General features: G+C 26.4%; 2 protein-coding genes and 1 long non-coding RNA gene across 3 annotated transcripts; 1 reads left to right on the forward strand and 2 right to left on the reverse strand.

Annotated features, from left to right (window-relative positions):
* The first annotated feature begins 315 nt into the window (after positions 1-315).
* Positions 316-14,862, forward strand: LOC105126865 (uncharacterized). The gene is made up of 6 exons (XM_011027880.1): positions 316-442; positions 523-753; positions 944-1,021; positions 13,973-14,144; positions 14,410-14,499; positions 14,590-14,862. The coding sequence occupies exons 2-6, from the start codon at positions 655-657 to the stop codon at positions 14,730-14,732; spliced, it is 582 nt and encodes a 193-aa protein (XP_011026182.1). The 5' UTR covers positions 316-442; positions 523-654; the 3' UTR covers positions 14,733-14,862.
* LOC105126864 (uncharacterized) lies at positions 14,133-14,410 on the reverse strand. Its single transcript, XR_842506.1, has 2 exons — positions 14,330-14,410; positions 14,133-14,257 (listed from the first exon to the last, which is right to left on the reverse strand). It is a non-coding gene; the product is annotated as an uncharacterized LOC105126864 (long non-coding RNA).
* LOC105126974 (uncharacterized) lies at positions 14,656-17,831 on the reverse strand. Its single transcript, XM_011028034.1, is given in 7 exon segments — positions 14,656-14,744; positions 15,206-15,352; positions 15,545-16,528; positions 16,614-16,663; positions 16,665-17,029; positions 17,437-17,469; positions 17,471-17,831. Coding segments are annotated over 5 exon segments (852 nt in total). The 5' UTR covers positions 17,756-17,831; the 3' UTR covers positions 14,656-14,744; positions 15,206-15,352; positions 15,545-16,409.
* Positions 17,832-17,868: the final 37 nt, after the last annotated feature.

A 17,868-nucleotide genomic window follows, 5' to 3' on the forward strand; every position in this document is an offset into this window, starting at 1 on the left:
CAGGTTTATTTTTGTATTTTAAAAGATTTTTTTTTAAATTGATTTTTTTTATATTTTTAATCATTTTGATAGGTTAATATTAAAAATAATTTTTAAAAAATATAAAATATTTAAAAAATAAAAATTAATATATTTCCAAATAACCCCCGCCAATTAAGTTATCAGGGAAAGTATTTTGTTTAATGACGAGCAATAAGAAGCAGCTCTAGGTGGCCGGATTAGTAAATTGATACCGCAGAGTCCCAGGCAAATACGATAAATGTTTAGAAAGCGACGTGGTTTTCTGCTTAAATATCAGATAAAGCAATTGAAAGACGCAAACCAGACGCTTACAGGAACAGTACCCTTTACAGCGAGTGGAAAACGTCTTCGTTTCGTGAAAATCCCTTGGAAGATGTTCTGCAAGCGTTGAAGAGGAGAGTGATTAATATCTAGTCAAGAGGTCCCACAATATATCATTTTTCTTCTTCTTTTTTACCATGTCCTCTAGTCTTACCACGTGATAATTTAGTTGTGTTGCAGGTGAGAAGATGGAGCTTAAAAGCCTCCTCCTCTCCGCTCCAGAACAAGAAAGAAACTGAAATGACAAGCCAAGCCAAAGCCTGAAGCCTCCCTTTGCTTCCCTCTCCCTATCTGTCAAACCTTCTGCTTTCAATGGCTGGTATTGAAGATGGAGAAGTTGTGTTGGGAGAAGCAATTCCATGGCTACCTTCTCATATTGTTCTAGATCACGAGGCTTTATGGGACTCCAAGGTATATCACAGTATATGCATATATATATATATATATATATATATAGATATTTTTTTATTGATAAACCTTCCAATCGAAAAACACGCCACTGAATCGCAAGTTGTAGTGCTTCTGGTTTTATTTCTTTGTCTGTCTTTTTGGTCCCTTTTGGTTCTAGTTTTGAAAATCTCAGAGCCAGGTTTTATTTTAGGATTATGTGAGGCACCAACAGCATCACCACCACCAATATCGCAGTCTTCCTAGGTTGCCTCTAGACCAGCATCCACAGGTACAACACCCTGCTTTACTGTAGCTTCAACTTCTTCCAGAACTCTTTTTTTTTTTTGATATTTTCGTTTATTAACACTGTTTTTTTATATATAAAAATTAGTCAAATAACACATTTTAAATATTTTTATGAAATAAAACATTATGTATTCTTAGAATAATATAGTCTGAAATATTTTTATGAAATATCATAATTTGTGCATCTAAAATACCATGTTTTACAATTTGAACAGTAGTGATTAGAAAACATGACGTTTTACTTTTAAGAAACATGAAATATAAGGAAATTATGAAATAGACTGAGAAAAAAGAGAGGAGATATATGCAGTTTTGGTTATAATACGAGACAAATATAATAACATTAAAAAAAAGTTATTAAATTAATGTTTATTTGTTGGGAAGTGGTTTTTTAAAAATTATTTTTTAAATTTTTTTGTATTTATTTATTATTAAAAAAATTAATTAATAAAAAATAGTTTAGTTTTTAAGAAAATATATTTTTTTATTTTAAATGGAATATACTTCTTATAAATTGTAAAAAAATTAAAAATATTTTATTATTTGTTGATTATATCAAATTTGATCTCTAAATTTTTTATTGCTATATATTTTATTTTAATTTTTTTTAATTTCATTCCTAAAATTTTGATTCTTACATCAAATTTTACCCTTATTTTTATGTAATAGTTATTTATTTTTCTATTACTATTTTTTTTAATTGAAATTTTTTATTTATTACATTTGATTATTATTTGATTATTATTTATTTTATTTGAAATAATTTATAAAATTATAATATTTTTAATTTTATCATCTTTCAATTTTTTTATCTATTAAATTTAATTTTTATTATTATTTATTTTATTTGAGATAATTTATAAAATTATTATTTTTAATTTTATTATCATTCAAGTTTTTAATTTGTAAGATTTATTTTTTATTATTTTAATAAACTTAAAAAATATTAATAATTAATCTTTTATCTTATTTAATATGACAATCAAACATTGAAAAATATTTTTTAATTTATTTCTCATCATATTGTTAAATATTAAAAAGTAATTTATATTTTAATAATTTTTTATATAAAAATTAATTTTCAAATAAGAATTATTTTTTAACTGGTCTAATAGTGACTGGAATATATTTTCTGTCAAAAAAATAAATAAGCAATTACAATAAAAAGCGAAAAGGAAAAAGAGAAGAAGAAAGGAATGTAAGGTGGAGAGATTAGATGGAATGTAGCCATAAAGTTGATGATGATGTATCAGTTCTTGTACGCATGCATGCAAACTAGAGCAGAGATGGGACATGCCACGAAGACAAAGTTAAAGTTGGGTGCAGGACTTGAAGTCCTTGCTTGCAAGTGAAACGCTGTACGAAAGCTGAGAGTTCAAGTGACAACAATGCCAATAGCCTCTTGTCGCCACATGTAATGCAGTGTTTGGTTTTCCTGTCCAGTAGTATTTTTTAAAATATTTGATTTTTTTATTTTAAATTATTTTCTTTTACTTCTTTGGATGGTTTATGTTAAAATAAATTTTAAAAAATAAAATAATATTATTTTAACATATTTCTAAAAATAAAATATTTTAAAAAAACCACGGTAAAAAGATTTCTTTTGCTCACGGGATAAATATAGATAGTATTTTGTGGGCAATTGTGAGATGAGGTTGAGAATATGGGATATGTTGAATAAAACTTTCCAGGTGCTGGGCTGCAGTTTGCCTTTGCTAATGGATTGGAACCCTTTTAAATTGTTACCATAGGTGACATGGAGAAAGTTTTCTCAAAGCAATAATATCCATTTCGATCCTACGGATGGAGTTGCATTCCTTTACTATATACGTTGGATCATATGTTTACAAGTCTTTTTTCTTTCAGAAATTTGAATAATTGATCATGTGTTTAGAAAAACACGCCTTTAAATAATTTTTAACCATTAAATATTTATTTGTTTTTTAAAATATTTTTTATTTAAAAATACATTAAAAAATAATTTTTAATTAATTATCAAACCATATCGAAACAATCTAAAAACATCTAAAAAATTTAATTTAAAACTAAAAAGATTTATTTTTTTAAAAAAAAATTATTTTTTCAACTGATCTAACAGTGACTGGAATATATTTTTCTGTAAAAAAACAAGCAATTACAATAAAAAGCGAAAAGAAAAAAGAGGAGAAGAAAGGAATATAAGGTGGAGCGATTGGATGGAATGGAGACATAATGTTGATGATGATGTATCAGTTCTTGTACGCATGCATGCAAACTAGAGCAGAGATGGGACATACTATTAAGACCAAATTAAAGTAGGGCACGGGAGAGAATGTTTGGGTGTTAGGTGTGGTTAGTTTTTTTTTAAGGTATTATTTTTTTAAATATATTTTTTTAAAATAAAAAATATATATTTTTTATAAAAAAAAAAATAATTTTTCAAAAAAACTAACCACACCTCCTGCCCCTCGCTTGCAAGTGAAACGCTGTGCGAAAGCTGAGAGTTGAAGTGACAATAATGCCAATAGCCTCTTGTCGCCACATGTAATGCAGTGTTTGGTTTTCCTGTCCAGTAGTATTTTTTAAAATATTTGATTTTTTTATTTTAAATTATTTTCTTTTACTTCTTTGGATGGTTTATGTTAAAATGAATTTAAAAAAATAAAATAATATTATTTTAACATATTTCTAAAATAAAATATTTTAAAAAAACCACGGTAAAAAGATTTCTTTTGCACACGGGATAGATATAGATAATATTTTATGGTCAATTGTGAGATGAGGTTGAGAATATGGGATATGTTGAGTAAAGCTTTCCAGGTGCCGGGCTGCAGTTTGCCTTTTCTTAATGGATTGGAACCCTTTCAAATTGTTACCATTATGGAGAAAGTTTTCTCAAAGCAATAATTTCCATTTCGATTAATATATACGTTGGATCATATATTTACAAGTCTTTTTTTTTTAGAAATTAGAATAATTAATCATGTATTTAGAAAAATACTCCCTTAAATAATTTCTAACCATTAAATGTGTATTTAATAGCATATTAAAGATTACTTTTCAAAATATTTTTTGTTTAGAAATATATTAAAAAAATAATTTTTAAATAATTATCAAACCATATAAAAACAATTTCTAACCATTAAATGTGTATTTAATAGCATATTAAAGATTACTTTTCAAAATATTTTTTGTTTAGAAATATATTAAAAAAATAATTTTTAAATAATTATCAAACCATATAAAAACAATCCAAAAACATCCAAAATTTTTAATTCAAAACTAAAAAAAATTAATTTTTAATATTAATATATTAAAATAATTTAAAAATACTAAAAAAATATTAATTTGAAATAAAAAAATAAAAAAATTAAATTTTTTAAAAATATTTTTAAAATATAAAGACAAACATGATGTAAAACTATTTGTTTGAATAAGTTATGTCTGTTTGTTAATTATGCAGTAGATACGTGAATGGATGACAAAACAGCATGATATAAAGCTTTTACCTTGTTAATTGCGAAAATTCGAGGTATAAATAGTGCAGAGAAGTTCTTTGAAGGTGTTCCTGATAAAATGAGGGGCCATCAAACATGCCCAGCTCTTCTCGTGGTTATGTACGGATTAAATTGATCTTCAGAGCGGAGGCTTTGATGAAGAATTTGTCTGAGCGGGGCGTTTCTTGAAGAATGCTCTTCCTTGCGATTATACGTTATCTTTGTATGTTGCAAACGTGCAATTTGCAATCCTAGTCTTTCAAATTTACTAGGTTGTGGTCTCTCAAATTCATCAAGATTTTAAAATTTTACAATGTAGGTCATTTGACCAAATTGAAAATCTCACAAGGCTGGTCACCTTTTAATTTAAATTTTAGGAGGTTAATTGCTTTCATCAAATTAAAATTTTTATAAAATTAATTATCTATCAATTTGATCAAAATCTTATAAGTAGTCACCTCTCGATTTGATCTAATAAAATTATTTATTTTTGATTTAACCATGTTATATTGAGATTGATTATCTCTAAATATAATCTATTTAAATTTTATGTTGAAATTAGTTGTTTTTAATTTGATTTTTTTTTAAATACTGGTTACTCCTTGACTTGGTTGATTTTTTTTTATTTTTTTTATAAGCACTATTTCTTTACAAGCTTATAAAACAAAACCTATAAAAAATATTTTTCATCAACTTTGTACTATAAGTATTGTAAATAAATGACTGTGGTCATAAATTAATTTTTATTCCTCCTCAAAAACAAAAGTTTTCATCCAAAAAAAATGTTGCCTGCTCAATTTCCTAGACAATATTAAAAAAATATATTGTTGAGAAGGAAAAAAAACACATAAAGGAAAAAAAATTGCAATTAATGGGTGAAATTGTGAAGAAATGGGAAAAAAATGGTTGAAATTGTCTACAAATTTAATAGTGGAAAGCCAATGATCAAATTGAAAGAGACAAGAAAGTTAAGAGATAAGAAAACTACATTAGAAATGAAATTATGAAGAAATTAAGAGAAAAGGAGTGAAATTGACTGAAAAATAAAAATTAGAAAGCTACTGATTGTTTTGAAAAATATCAAAATTAAACATGTAGGGACTTTTTTTAATTAGTAAGGGATGAAATTGAAAGAAGTCTTGAGAAAAAGGTTAAAATTGACAGAAAATAAAAAAAATAAAAAAGACAATAACCAAAATGGAAAAAGAGGAAAACTTAGAGGATCATTTTGAAAAGAAAAAAAATCCTTTTAACTAAATGGTATTGTTTTTTTAAAAACTAAGTTAAAACAACATCATTTTGACATTGGTTAAACAACCCTCTTCTCCCTCATGCATGCATGATTAAAAAAGGCATGAATTTCCTTTTCTTCCCACTATCCAAACAACACATTATTCTCCTCCCTTAGATATTCATCCATTTTTAACCAAAAAAACATGTGCTAGCTCTAACCCTTTAAATTCGTTGAAAAAACAGTGCAAAGAGATCAATTTTAACATGTTTGGCTAAAGATTATAACTATAATGATAGTTGAGATTGATTCAAAAAAATCAAGGGACATGATCATTCCACCTATAAGGATTTTGAGACCTCTATCTTTGTCTATAAATAGAAAGGCCAGAACCAAAAGGACTCGAGTTAGAGAGACAAAATACAAAGGAAGAAATGGCAAGATAAAAGAAATAATAAAGTTTTAAGATAAAAAAAAATAGTAATTTTGAACTAGTAGATAAGAGAGGGAGAGACAAATAAAAGATAAAGAAAAAAGAGAAGAAAACAAGAGAAACTTGAAATTAGAGAGAGAAAACCAACAAAAACCTTTCCATCATTGACACCACCACCGTCTCCACCACAAAAACCACCAATAGCCATCATCGTAACTCCTAAATAATCTAAAACCACTTCTCAGGTAAGCCACAACCTACCTTGTTTGTTTTTTTTTTTTTTTTCAATTATAGGATCTTGCATGCATAATGCTATCACTCAATTTTTTATCATATTTTTTTTATTGACTTTACAATCATGTTAGTTTCATTTCGTAAACTTACACTTTTTTATTTTAACAAAAATATGAGTATGTAGAAATTAATTTTTAAAATTAATAACTTCTTGCTTTTATATTTTTAAATGTTATTTGGATTTTATTTTGTTTTTATTGGATTTGAAATAGTATTAGATTCGTTTCAAAAAACTGTATTGTTACACTTTTACATATGCATGTGTGTTAAAAAAATATCATTTTTAGAAATCAACAACTTTTCACTCATGTATTTTATTTTTATTTTTAATGGCTTTCTAATATTACTAGATATAGTTTATAAAATTGTTTTAATTATAGATTTTAAATTAGAATTCATGATTTGTTTCAATTTAATTTTTGTATGATTATAGCGGTCTCGGACAAACGTCTCAACATTTGATATATATTTAATTTTATGAACATCTATTTTTATTGTTGTATAAATTAAAAAAATTCAAAAAAATATTAAACCTAATGTTATGCATGACTCGAACTGTATTTTTGACTGGTTCACTCATGCCTTTTTTTTCTTTTTAATTTTTCTTTTTAATTTTTTTATTTAACATTAAGTTGATTAGAAATAAAACTTCATAATTTATTTTAATTTATTTTTTTATAAAATTATAATGGTCCCATTACTCGAGTGACGAATTTACTTGAATCGATTTAATATATTTTAATTTTAATATTTTTTTTAAAAAATATCACTCAATATATTATAATCTCGATATTTTTTTTAAAATCTCATCTCATATATATTAATTTTGAATTTATGGTTAAAAAATTCTGCTAAGAGATGCTCAAATACGTTTTGTACGTTTAAAAATAATTCAGTTAATTCATTATATAACGTGTAACAATGATCCAGTGCAAGACTAAAAAGACACGAGAGAGCTGAACACTAACACCTACCTGAAGTGGATTAGTTCCAGTTTAGCTTACCAAAAACAACGTGCATCGATCACAGCAGAGGGTTGGATGATTGAAACATTCGTTCAGTAGTTAAGGCAATATCCTAATATGATGTCATCATTCTCTTCCGAAAATATAGCTGCCAGTGTGTCTCTGTGTGTGTGCATGAGAAAATACATTTTTTATGCAATGCTCAATGCTATGCTGAGAGTAGCAGAGGTAGCTTAACCAGATAATAAGATAATATGTTTAATTTTGGACATTTCAGTCCACCCACTCCCTCCGTCGAGAAGGCGATAATGGGTTTTGACTTCTAATTATATCTCCGTCAACTGAAAACATAAATAAATAAAAGAAACAGTCAGGATTGCGAGATAGAAAGGCAATTTTGGCCATGAGGAAAATATTAGTCATCGGAAGAAATAAAGTTTTGTCAAAGACATCAGCCAATTACGTACTACTTGAGAAGAACAAGTGGTTCACCAACATGTAGATTACCACTGATCCATATTGGCTTCTCGAATTAAGTAGAATACCATATAATTACGGGATTGTTTTGAAATATGGTCTAACACATGTTTTCAAAATTTTAATTTAATTTTATTAAAAAATAATTTTTTTATATTTTTAGATCGTTTTAATATACTGATATTAAAAATAATTTTTAAAAATATAAAAATATTATTTTAATATATTTCTAAATTAAAAATACAGTGAAGCACAACCAAAATCTCAAAAAATACCCATCCAAATCTTACAAGTCAAATTAAACCTTAAAAAAATTAAGGGGGTGCTCAATATCATCTCTTCTTTCGACACTTCTTGCATTCCTCGGTCGACCACTCCTTCCTGAACCAAACAAACAAACATTTGAAGATGCTGGATTTTCGGGGGTTGGTGTGTTTGTTAAGAAGAACAGAGCCACCAGCTGCAACATGCAGGGCTACTACATTTGGGATAAGATCGATCGTCACCACGTAACCTGTTCAAATGATACCACCAAATTAGCTATTAATTAATTTAGTGTTTAGCTACCAGTACCACGTATGGAGATTTGGTGGGTATAATCAGCAATCACTTCATCCAAAATCAAAATTATGACTTTAATATTAACATGTTATATATATATATATGATTAGTGATTATGGTGCAAATGAGCTTTGCCATATGCGTTATGAATAATTGGAACAATATTTAATTAATAGACAAAAAAGGGGTTAACCAAATCCAATTCAACCTACAATCCACATCTTAATCTGTTTAATAACTCAAATTAATACCCTTCAACGAATATCTCAAAACTAAATACTAGTAATTAACTAGGATAAGTAATCTATTCTGTTTTTTAAAATTCTTAGAAAAACAAATTAGTTTCCTTTTCTTTTATGCAATATATATAAGTTTCCATGAAAAACTTTTGTCTCGAGACTCGCTAAACTAATAAACTGACTAAGTATGTGTTTAGTGATATCATGGAGGTTGATTTTTAATTAAAAATATTTTTTTTTATTTTTCAATAGTAATATATTAAAACTATTAAAAAATATATCAAAGTTTAAAAATACTTTAAAAAGTTAAACCACAGAAACAATCATTCCCGGACTGTTGGGCATTCAAAGTTGTGAAATTTACACATAAATCAGATACATAAAAGGAATCTATTCTGTAAAGGAAATGGATTTCATCTTTGACCCAAATTTGAAATGAGGAACGGGATTTCAGAACAAGTAATTTAACGCAGCAATAAGTAAGGGAGTCTTCGATCAAGCCGTTTTCATTCCTAATCAATTAATACGCTCTTCTTGAAAAAAGAAGAAGAAGACAGCAACTGTATAGTTAAATAATATCAAAAGTAAAAATGCACTTGAGGTGAAAGGACTTCTTTTTTTTTTTTCTGTATTTGGATTTGATATTTTTTTATATATCTGTTTTGTTTATTTATTGGGTTTATAAAGTATTTAATGAATCTAAAAATTAGAGTATTTAATAAATCTAAAAATTAGTTGTACTAACTATAAACTAGCTCGGAAGCCTCAGTTAATAATAATAATAATAATAATATTAAAAGTAAAAGCTTGCATGATTCCATTTTGAATTCTACCAACCCATTTATAAAACACATTAAAAAAAAAAACGTAAGGGGCTATATAAAAAAACGTAAGGGTCTATATATTAGAAGATGATCAAAGAGCTAGGGTTTAATATTTTTTTACCCAGGCATCTTATCTTTTGTTAGTTGGACGAGGTCTATGCAATAATTGATGCAGTAAATCTACACAGCAATTTTTGTCAAGCTCGTGCGATATAAGGATTTGCCACTCGTTCTACCTTAATTAGAACTCTAATAGAAGAAAAACATATTATTAAAGTGGACGGTCTCTTTAAGAGTTGGATGAAGAAAAGGGTTAGGCAGTAGTGATACATGAAATACAGATTTATTTTTGTATTTTAAAAGAATTTTTTTAAATTTACATTTTTTAAGTATTTTTAATCATTTTGATAGTTTAATATTAAAAATAATTTTTTTTAAAATATAAAATACTTTAAAAAATAACAATTAATATATTTCCAAATAACCCCCGCAAATTAAGTTATTAGGCAAAGTATTTTGTTTAATTATCAAACCATATAAAAACAATTTCTAACCATTAAATGTGTATTTAATAGCATATTAAAGATTACTTTTCAAAATATTTTTTGTTTAGAAATATATTAAAAAAATAATTTTTAAATAATTATCAAACCATATAAAAACAATTTCTAACCATTAAATGTGTATTTAATAGCATATTAAAGATTACTTTTCAAAATATTTTTTGTTTAGAAATATATTAAAAAAATAATTTTTAAATAATTATCAAACCATATAAAAACAATTTCTAACCATTAAATGTGTATTTAATAGCATATTAAAGATTACTTTTCAAAATATTTTTTGTTTAGAAATATATTAAAAAAATAATTTTTAAATAATTATCAAACCATATAAAAACAATTTCTAACCATTAAATGTGTATTTAATAGCATATTAAAGATTACTTTTCAAAATATTTTTTGTTTAGAAATATATTAAAAAAATAATTTTTAAATAATTATCAAACCATATAAAAACAATTTCTAACCATTAAATGTGTATTTAATAGCATATTAAAGATTACTTTTCAAAATATTTTTTGTTTAGAAATATATTAAAAAAATAATTTTTAAATAATTATCAAACCATATAAAAACAATTTCTAACCATTAAATGTGTATTTAATAGCATATTAAAGATTACTTTTCAAAATATTTTTTGTTTAGAAATATATTAAAAAAATAATTTTTAAATAATTATCAAACCATATAAAAACAATTTCTAACCATTAAATGTGTATTTAATAGCATATTAAAGATTACTTTTCAAAATATTTTTTGTTTAGAAATATATTAAAAAAATAATTTTTAAATAATTATCAAACCATATAAAAACAATTTCTAACCATTAAATGTGTATTTAATAGCATATTAAAGATTACTTTTCAAAATATTTTTTGTTTAGAAATATATTAAAAAAATAATTTTTAAATAATTATCAAACCATATAAAAACAATTTCTAACCATTAAATGTGTATTTAATAGCATATTAAAGATTACTTTTCAAAATATTTTTTGTTTAGAAATATATTAAAAAAATAATTTTTAAATAATTATCAAACCATATAAAAACAATTTCTAACCATTAAATGTGTATTTAATAGCATATTAAAGATTACTTTTCAAAATATTTTTTGTTTAGAAATATATTAAAAAAATAATTTTTAAATAATTATCAAACCATATAAAAACAATTTCTAACCATTAAATGTGTATTTAATAGCATATTAAAGATTACTTTTCAAAATATTTTTTGTTTAGAAATATATTAAAAAAATAATTTTTAAATAATTATCAAACCATATAAAAACAATTTCTAACCATTAAATGTGTATTTAATAGCATATTAAAGATTACTTTTCAAAATATTTTTTGTTTAGAAATATATTAAAAAAATAATTTTTAAATAATTATCAAACCATATAAAAACAATTTCTAACCATTAAATGTGTATTTAATAGCATATTAAAGATTACTTTTCAAAATATTTTTTGTTTAGAAATATATTAAAAAAATAATTTTTAAATAATTATCAAACCATATAAAAACAATTTCTAACCATTAAATGTGTATTTAATAGCATATTAAAGATTACTTTTCAAAATATTTTTTGTTTAGAAATATATTAAAAAAATAATTTTTAAATAATTATCAAACCATATAAAAACAATTTCTAACCATTAAATGTGTATTTAATAGCATATTAAAGATTACTTTTCAAAATATTTTTTGTTTAGAAATATATTAAAAAAATAATTTTTAAATAATTATCAAACCATATAAAAACAATTTCTAACCATTAAATGTGTATTTAATAGCATATTAAAGATTACTTTTCAAAATATTTTTTGTTTAGAAATATATTAAAAAAATAATTTTTAAATAATTATCAAACCATATAAAAACAATTTCTAACCATTAAATGTGTATTTAATAGCATATTAAAGATTACTTTTCAAAATATTTTTTGTTTAGAAATATATTAAAAAAATAATTTTTAAATAATTATCAAACCATATAAAAACAATTTCTAACCATTAAATGTGTATTTAATAGCATATTAAAGATTACTTTTCAAAATATTTTTTGTTTAGAAATATATTAAAAAAATAATTTTTAAATAATTATCAAACCATATAAAAACAATTTCTAACCATTAAATGTGTATTTAATAGCATATTAAAGATTACTTTTCAAAATATTTTTTGTTTAGAAATATATTAAAAAAATAATTTTTAAATAATTATCAAACCATATAAAAACAATTTCTAACCATTAAATGTGTATTTAATAGCATATTAAAGATTACTTTTCAAAATATTTTTTGTTTAGAAATATATTAAAAAAATAATTTTTAAATAATTATCAAACCATATAAAAACAATTTCTAACCATTAAATGTGTATTTAATAGCATATTAAAGATTACTTTTCAAAATATTTTTTGTTTAGAAATATATTAAAAAAATAATTTTTAAATAATTATCAAACCATATAAAAACAATTTCTAACCATTAAATGTGTATTTAATAGCATATTAAAGATTACTTTTCAAAATATTTTTTGTTTAGAAATATATTAAAAAAATAATTTTTAAATAATTATCAAACCATATAAAAACAATTTCTAACCATTAAATGTGTATTTAATAGCATATTAAAGATTACTTTTCAAAATATTTTTTGTTTAGAAATATATTAAAAAAATAATTTTTAAATAATTATCAAACCATATAAAAACAATTTCTAACCATTAAATGTGTATTTAATAGCATATTAAAGATTACTTTTCAAAATATTTTTTGTTTAGAAATATATTAAAAAAATAATTTTTAAATAATTATCAAACCATATAAAAACAATTTCTAACCATTAAATGTGTATTTAATAGCATATTAAAGATTACTTTTCAAAATATTTTTTGTTTAGAAATATATTAAAAAAATAATTTTTAAATAATTATCAAACCATATAAAAACAATTTCTAACCATTAAATGTGTATTTAATAGCATATTAAAGATTACTTTTCAAAATATTTTTTGTTTAGAAATATATTAAAAAAATAATTTTTAAATAATTATCAAACCATATAAAAACAATTTCTAACCATTAAATGTGTATTTAATAGCATATTAAAGATTACTTTTCAAAATATTTTTTGTTTAGAAATATATTAAAAAAATAATTTTTAAATAATTATCAAACCATATAAAAACAATTTCTAACCATTAAATGTGTATTTAATAGCATATTAAAGATTACTTTTCAAAATATTTTTTGTTTAGAAATATATTAAAAAAATAATTTTTAAATAATTATCAAACCATATAAAAACAATTTCTAACCATTAAATGTGTATTTAATAGCATATTAAAGATTACTTTTCAAAATATTTTTTGTTTAGAAATATATTAAAAAAATAATTTTTAAATAATTATCAAACCATATAAAAACAATCCAAAAACATCCAAAATTTTTAATTCAAAACTAAAAAAAATTAATTTTTTTTTAAATCACTGTTATACCATAATAATGCCAAATAAAGCCAAAAAAGAGAAGAATATATTAATCATAAAACACTTTAATTTGCAATGGAGTAGCGTATAAATACCAAACGAGTACTAATGATAGTATAACATAAAATATCCAGCACATAGAAGGCCTAAATAATTTTGTTGCACCAATTCTTATGAAATACTTGCAAGGATTACCGGGGGAATATTTTGAGTGATTTCGCTGCAGTTCTTTCTTTCCGTTCGCTATCGAAGTTTTGAATCAGAAACTAATGTTGCTAAATAATAGAAGTACTAGAGAGATGATAAATTACAAATTGTTTTTCTTTTTTTAGACTCGGTAGTGAAAGTTTCTCACCAATGTGCTTATGTGATATCAGCGCACAAAACCCAGCCCAGGACCGAATTGCCGAACAAAATACGCCACTAACTGGGCATCAGGGGGGCCTGGAATGCAGGCTGTTTTCCTAGATTCTGGTAAAAAATCATCTGGGACTGGAGTTTTTCTTCCACAAGGGGCGGGCACCAACATGCAATCCAGGAAGAAGCCAGGTACGGCATCTTATTGAATCTTCGTTAGAATGATGCAAGTGTCTGATCCACAAGACAACCATGTCCACGTGCATGCGGGTACTTTTCACAATCATTTTTAACAGTGAAGTTAACTGAACCACTAAAAAATAAATAAATAAATAATGGAAATAACAAGGCAGGCAGGCAAGATAAACTGAGCTTACATGTAAACCAAAATATCCTGCTAAAATGAAGAGGCACTGGAAATATCAGTACTGATCTGGAGTCTTTCATGATTGTGCAGCTTGCGCTCGTGTTCTCCTTCCTGCACGGGTTGTTCAAGCTCTTAATCTCAACGTGCATGAAATAGGCTTGCACATAACACGCCGGCAAGGTTAGGCTTATTCACTTTTGGTCCTTATCTTGTACATGTATCCTTTTGGCTTTATGATAGATTTGTTGCCGATAATTGTCTTATTGCCAGATGCCAAGAATAAATCGAAAGGCAGAGACTGCAAATCTTTCAAGAATAAAAATAGCAAGGATGTATCAACACAATGTAGTGTTGTATCAAATAACGAGAATTCGTCGCCAGAGACATTTCTTCCCGAAGAGTGGACTTACTAATTCCCAAAGGGGCTGCCATACCACAGTGCATCAAAGCAAGAGCTCTCGTTATGTTGTGCAGTTAAATATCATGTACAATGTAAATTAAATAATAACAATAACAGCACTCTATCTCCTTTATTGTTTATCCCAATTCCAAAACTTCATCGGCATGAGACAGTTTTTATAGCTTGCATATTGGTAAAACATTTAATAGGATAGTTGATTCAGGGTTTAATTTTGAATTGTTTTTTTCAAATAACATGATGCAAGTTGTTAGTGGGTATTACAGGAGCATGCTATGATTTGATCACCTGGTAAATGTAGAAGATCTAGTAAACAAAAAGGTCAAGAAAACAGTATAAAGCTAACATGCAGCTTTCTAGTAGGATAAAAATATCAAAGGAAACTACCAGACATATATTGATAAATATATCTATAGAAATAATCGACCTTAGAGTCAAGGCTGGTGAATAAATAGGTCAGTTACTTACAAGCAATGCTGCATAGGTACATCGTAGTTAAAGTGAAGCATGATCAGAGGCGGCACAAGAAAAGCTGCTCTTTACAATGATGAAGAGACTCATTCTTCAGTTAGGATCTTGGATGCGAGGCCCTTGACTACATGGCGACATTGAAACCTGCAAGAGAAATTCATGTCACTTTGTGATGTTGAAATCTTGTCTCATAAAATCTCATATGGCGTCAAGAAGCCAGCGACACAAACTGCGTCAATTCGCCCCAGCTTCTAGATTATAAAACTTGAACCATTATTACACATTGTTATAGAAAAAAATCCCTTTTTTTATTGGAATCGCAAAAGGCACACAGACCAAATGATCCTGGACTATAATTCCCACTCCTTCCTCATTTCTGACCATGAAGCTGACAAGACGAAACCTTCACACTGTTCATTTTGGGGTGGTTCACGCATTATTGAATTTCATTTTCTGCTCTTCAAGTTATTCAACTGCTATGTGTTCTCACCATCAGAGTCAAACACATTTCAATCATCTACTAAACTTGAAGCTCACAAGGTCAGATAATTCAAAAACTATTAATTATATCAAAACAGCAGTCTGGAAGGCACAATCTGCTAAAAAAACAAGAAAGTAATCAAATAAAACAATAATTTGATGTTGATGCATGCTGCTCGTAATATAGAGGAGTCAGAGTATGAATACAATAGTGCTCCCACCAATACAACGGATGAGAAGCACTGATATTATGATCTCAGCTATACTGCATTTTGATTAATCCAAAAATGTCAAGAAGATTTTTTTTTTGTTTACGAATGCGTCCTCAAGGCTTCAGATAGAGAACTTGCAGGATATTGTACGTAATGTAGAAAGACACACATGAATGGCTACAGAACTTCATACAATGATGCTCAACAGTTGAAGAAAAGATGTGCTTGAGAACTGTCAAGGTCAGGATGGCGCATGCATTCAATAAACAGAATGCAGCCAAAATTAATGTAATTGTATGAAATTCATTGCTACATTAACATGATTTTCTCTAAGCGTAGAGCAAAGATCAAAACATTATTAGCCAATTCAAAGGTTAAAAAAGGTGGATTTACATTTCTGAGCTAAGTAGGATGCTTGATGTTGTTATGGTTGCGTTAGTGATTGTTTCTTAAAGTGATCTTTGATATCATAGAATGTAAGACATGCAACTAAGAGTAAATCTATTTTGCTATTTGTGTAGCCCAATCCACGCCTTTTTACAGTATCTGAAGTCACGTTTTGGAAGAAAATGCAGAGGCAAATTGAAAGAAGCTGGAGCTTTCACCAACAGAAACAATTTAGTAGGACCTACAGAAAAGAACAAACACAGAAAACATCAGTGTTGACTTCCAGCAGATTAGCTGATAATGACAGGATAAGCTTTACCAGCTACCCGGATAGGAACTTGATCCAGCACCCTTTGAGATCAAGGCACGAGCAGCCTGTTGAAAGACATTTAAAGTATAAACCATTATCAAATATTTTCGAATTTGCCTTTATGAGACCACAAACAAAACACACACTCTCACAAAACCTTTCTTGAAGCCCTTCTGCAACTTTGCTTTTAGTGAAACCACCATCATCGCCTGCGACAACATTTCCACGCAAAAAACACGATTCATGTACATGCTGGGGCTGTATTGGACTAGCTCCAAGCACTAAAATTACTTCCTCAAAGCAAAAAACCTCACTAATTATGAGTGGCAACACGCTCTCGAGCCCACCCCCCGTGTTCACCAATTTCTCCAGTCTCCTAATCCCACACTTCACCTCTCTCATTCTGCTAAGGTGATCTCGTCTAACGGATAACTTCAATTAAGTTTGCGTAATTGCCATCTCCTATAAGTAAAAATTTTTAGGCTTCAAAGAATAATAAAAATAATAAAACAATGTCCAGAATCAGATTTATGTAGCAAATAACATACCAGCTCTTTATATTCTGTTTGCAAGGTATCAAATTCAAGACTAATATCCTGCTAAATCCTGTATCATCGTGTAACGAAGATATTGTAGAGCATTTTCTAATTCGATTCTTTTCACCAATACTTTCCATTTTTTCCCTAACAAATGCTTTCATATTAACAGATTAATTTCGAAAATTCAAAACAAAACGCAGAGATTAATGACGGGCCTAAAAATTATTTTAGAATAACCTGATCAGGAGTTGAAAGGAAGAAAACTTAGAATTAGGGGAATTCGAAGAGAGAAGCAACTTAAGAAGGGATTTTCTGATGCATATAGAGAACAAAAACCTATAACGCTTCTAGTGACATGGAAGATAACCCAGTTATCGATCGAGTCAGTGGTGGTCTCGATCTCTGTAAACTCCAAATATGAGCTTCCCTCCCTTCCATCACCGTTTGCTTTTACCGAGAGATGATGGGGCTTTTTTGAATAGATATAAGGGCGGGACGGGTGCAATCGGCTTTTATTACTGGGCTTGGACCAAGTCGCAGAGAAATCCAGTTGCTGAAGTTTATTTTCCCAAATCCCTGGTATGGTTAATTTCTCTTGAAAAGTGATGAAAAGGTGCATTGATAAAATCTCGAAAAATATTTTGAACTTATTTTAAAAGGAAAATCTAAAAATCAAACCTTGAGAATTTTTTAGGCATTTGGGAATTAATTTTTTAGGAAAAGATTTTAATG

This window comes from Populus euphratica, unplaced genomic scaffold (assembly GCF_000495115.2).
Source record: "Populus euphratica unplaced genomic scaffold, PopEup_1.0 scaffold30.1, whole genome shotgun sequence".
NCBI lineage: Eukaryota > Viridiplantae > Streptophyta > Magnoliopsida > Malpighiales > Salicaceae > Populus > Populus euphratica.

What these genes read in the sequence shown, in the direction of transcription:
- LOC105126865 (XM_011027880.1), top strand. Translation starts at nt 655, where the DNA reads ATGGCTGGTATTGAAGATGGAGAAGTTGTGTTGGGAGAAGCAATTCCA. An exon ending in GCAATCCAGGAAGAAGCCAG is followed by an intron (nt 14,145 to 14,409) that starts GTACGGCATCTT and finishes ATGATTGTGCAG; the next exon opens with CTTGCGCTCGTGTTCTCCTT. An exon ending in GCACATAACACGCCGGCAAG is followed by an intron (nt 14,500 to 14,589) that starts GTTAGGCTTATT and finishes TCTTATTGCCAG; the next exon opens with ATGCCAAGAATAAATCGAAA.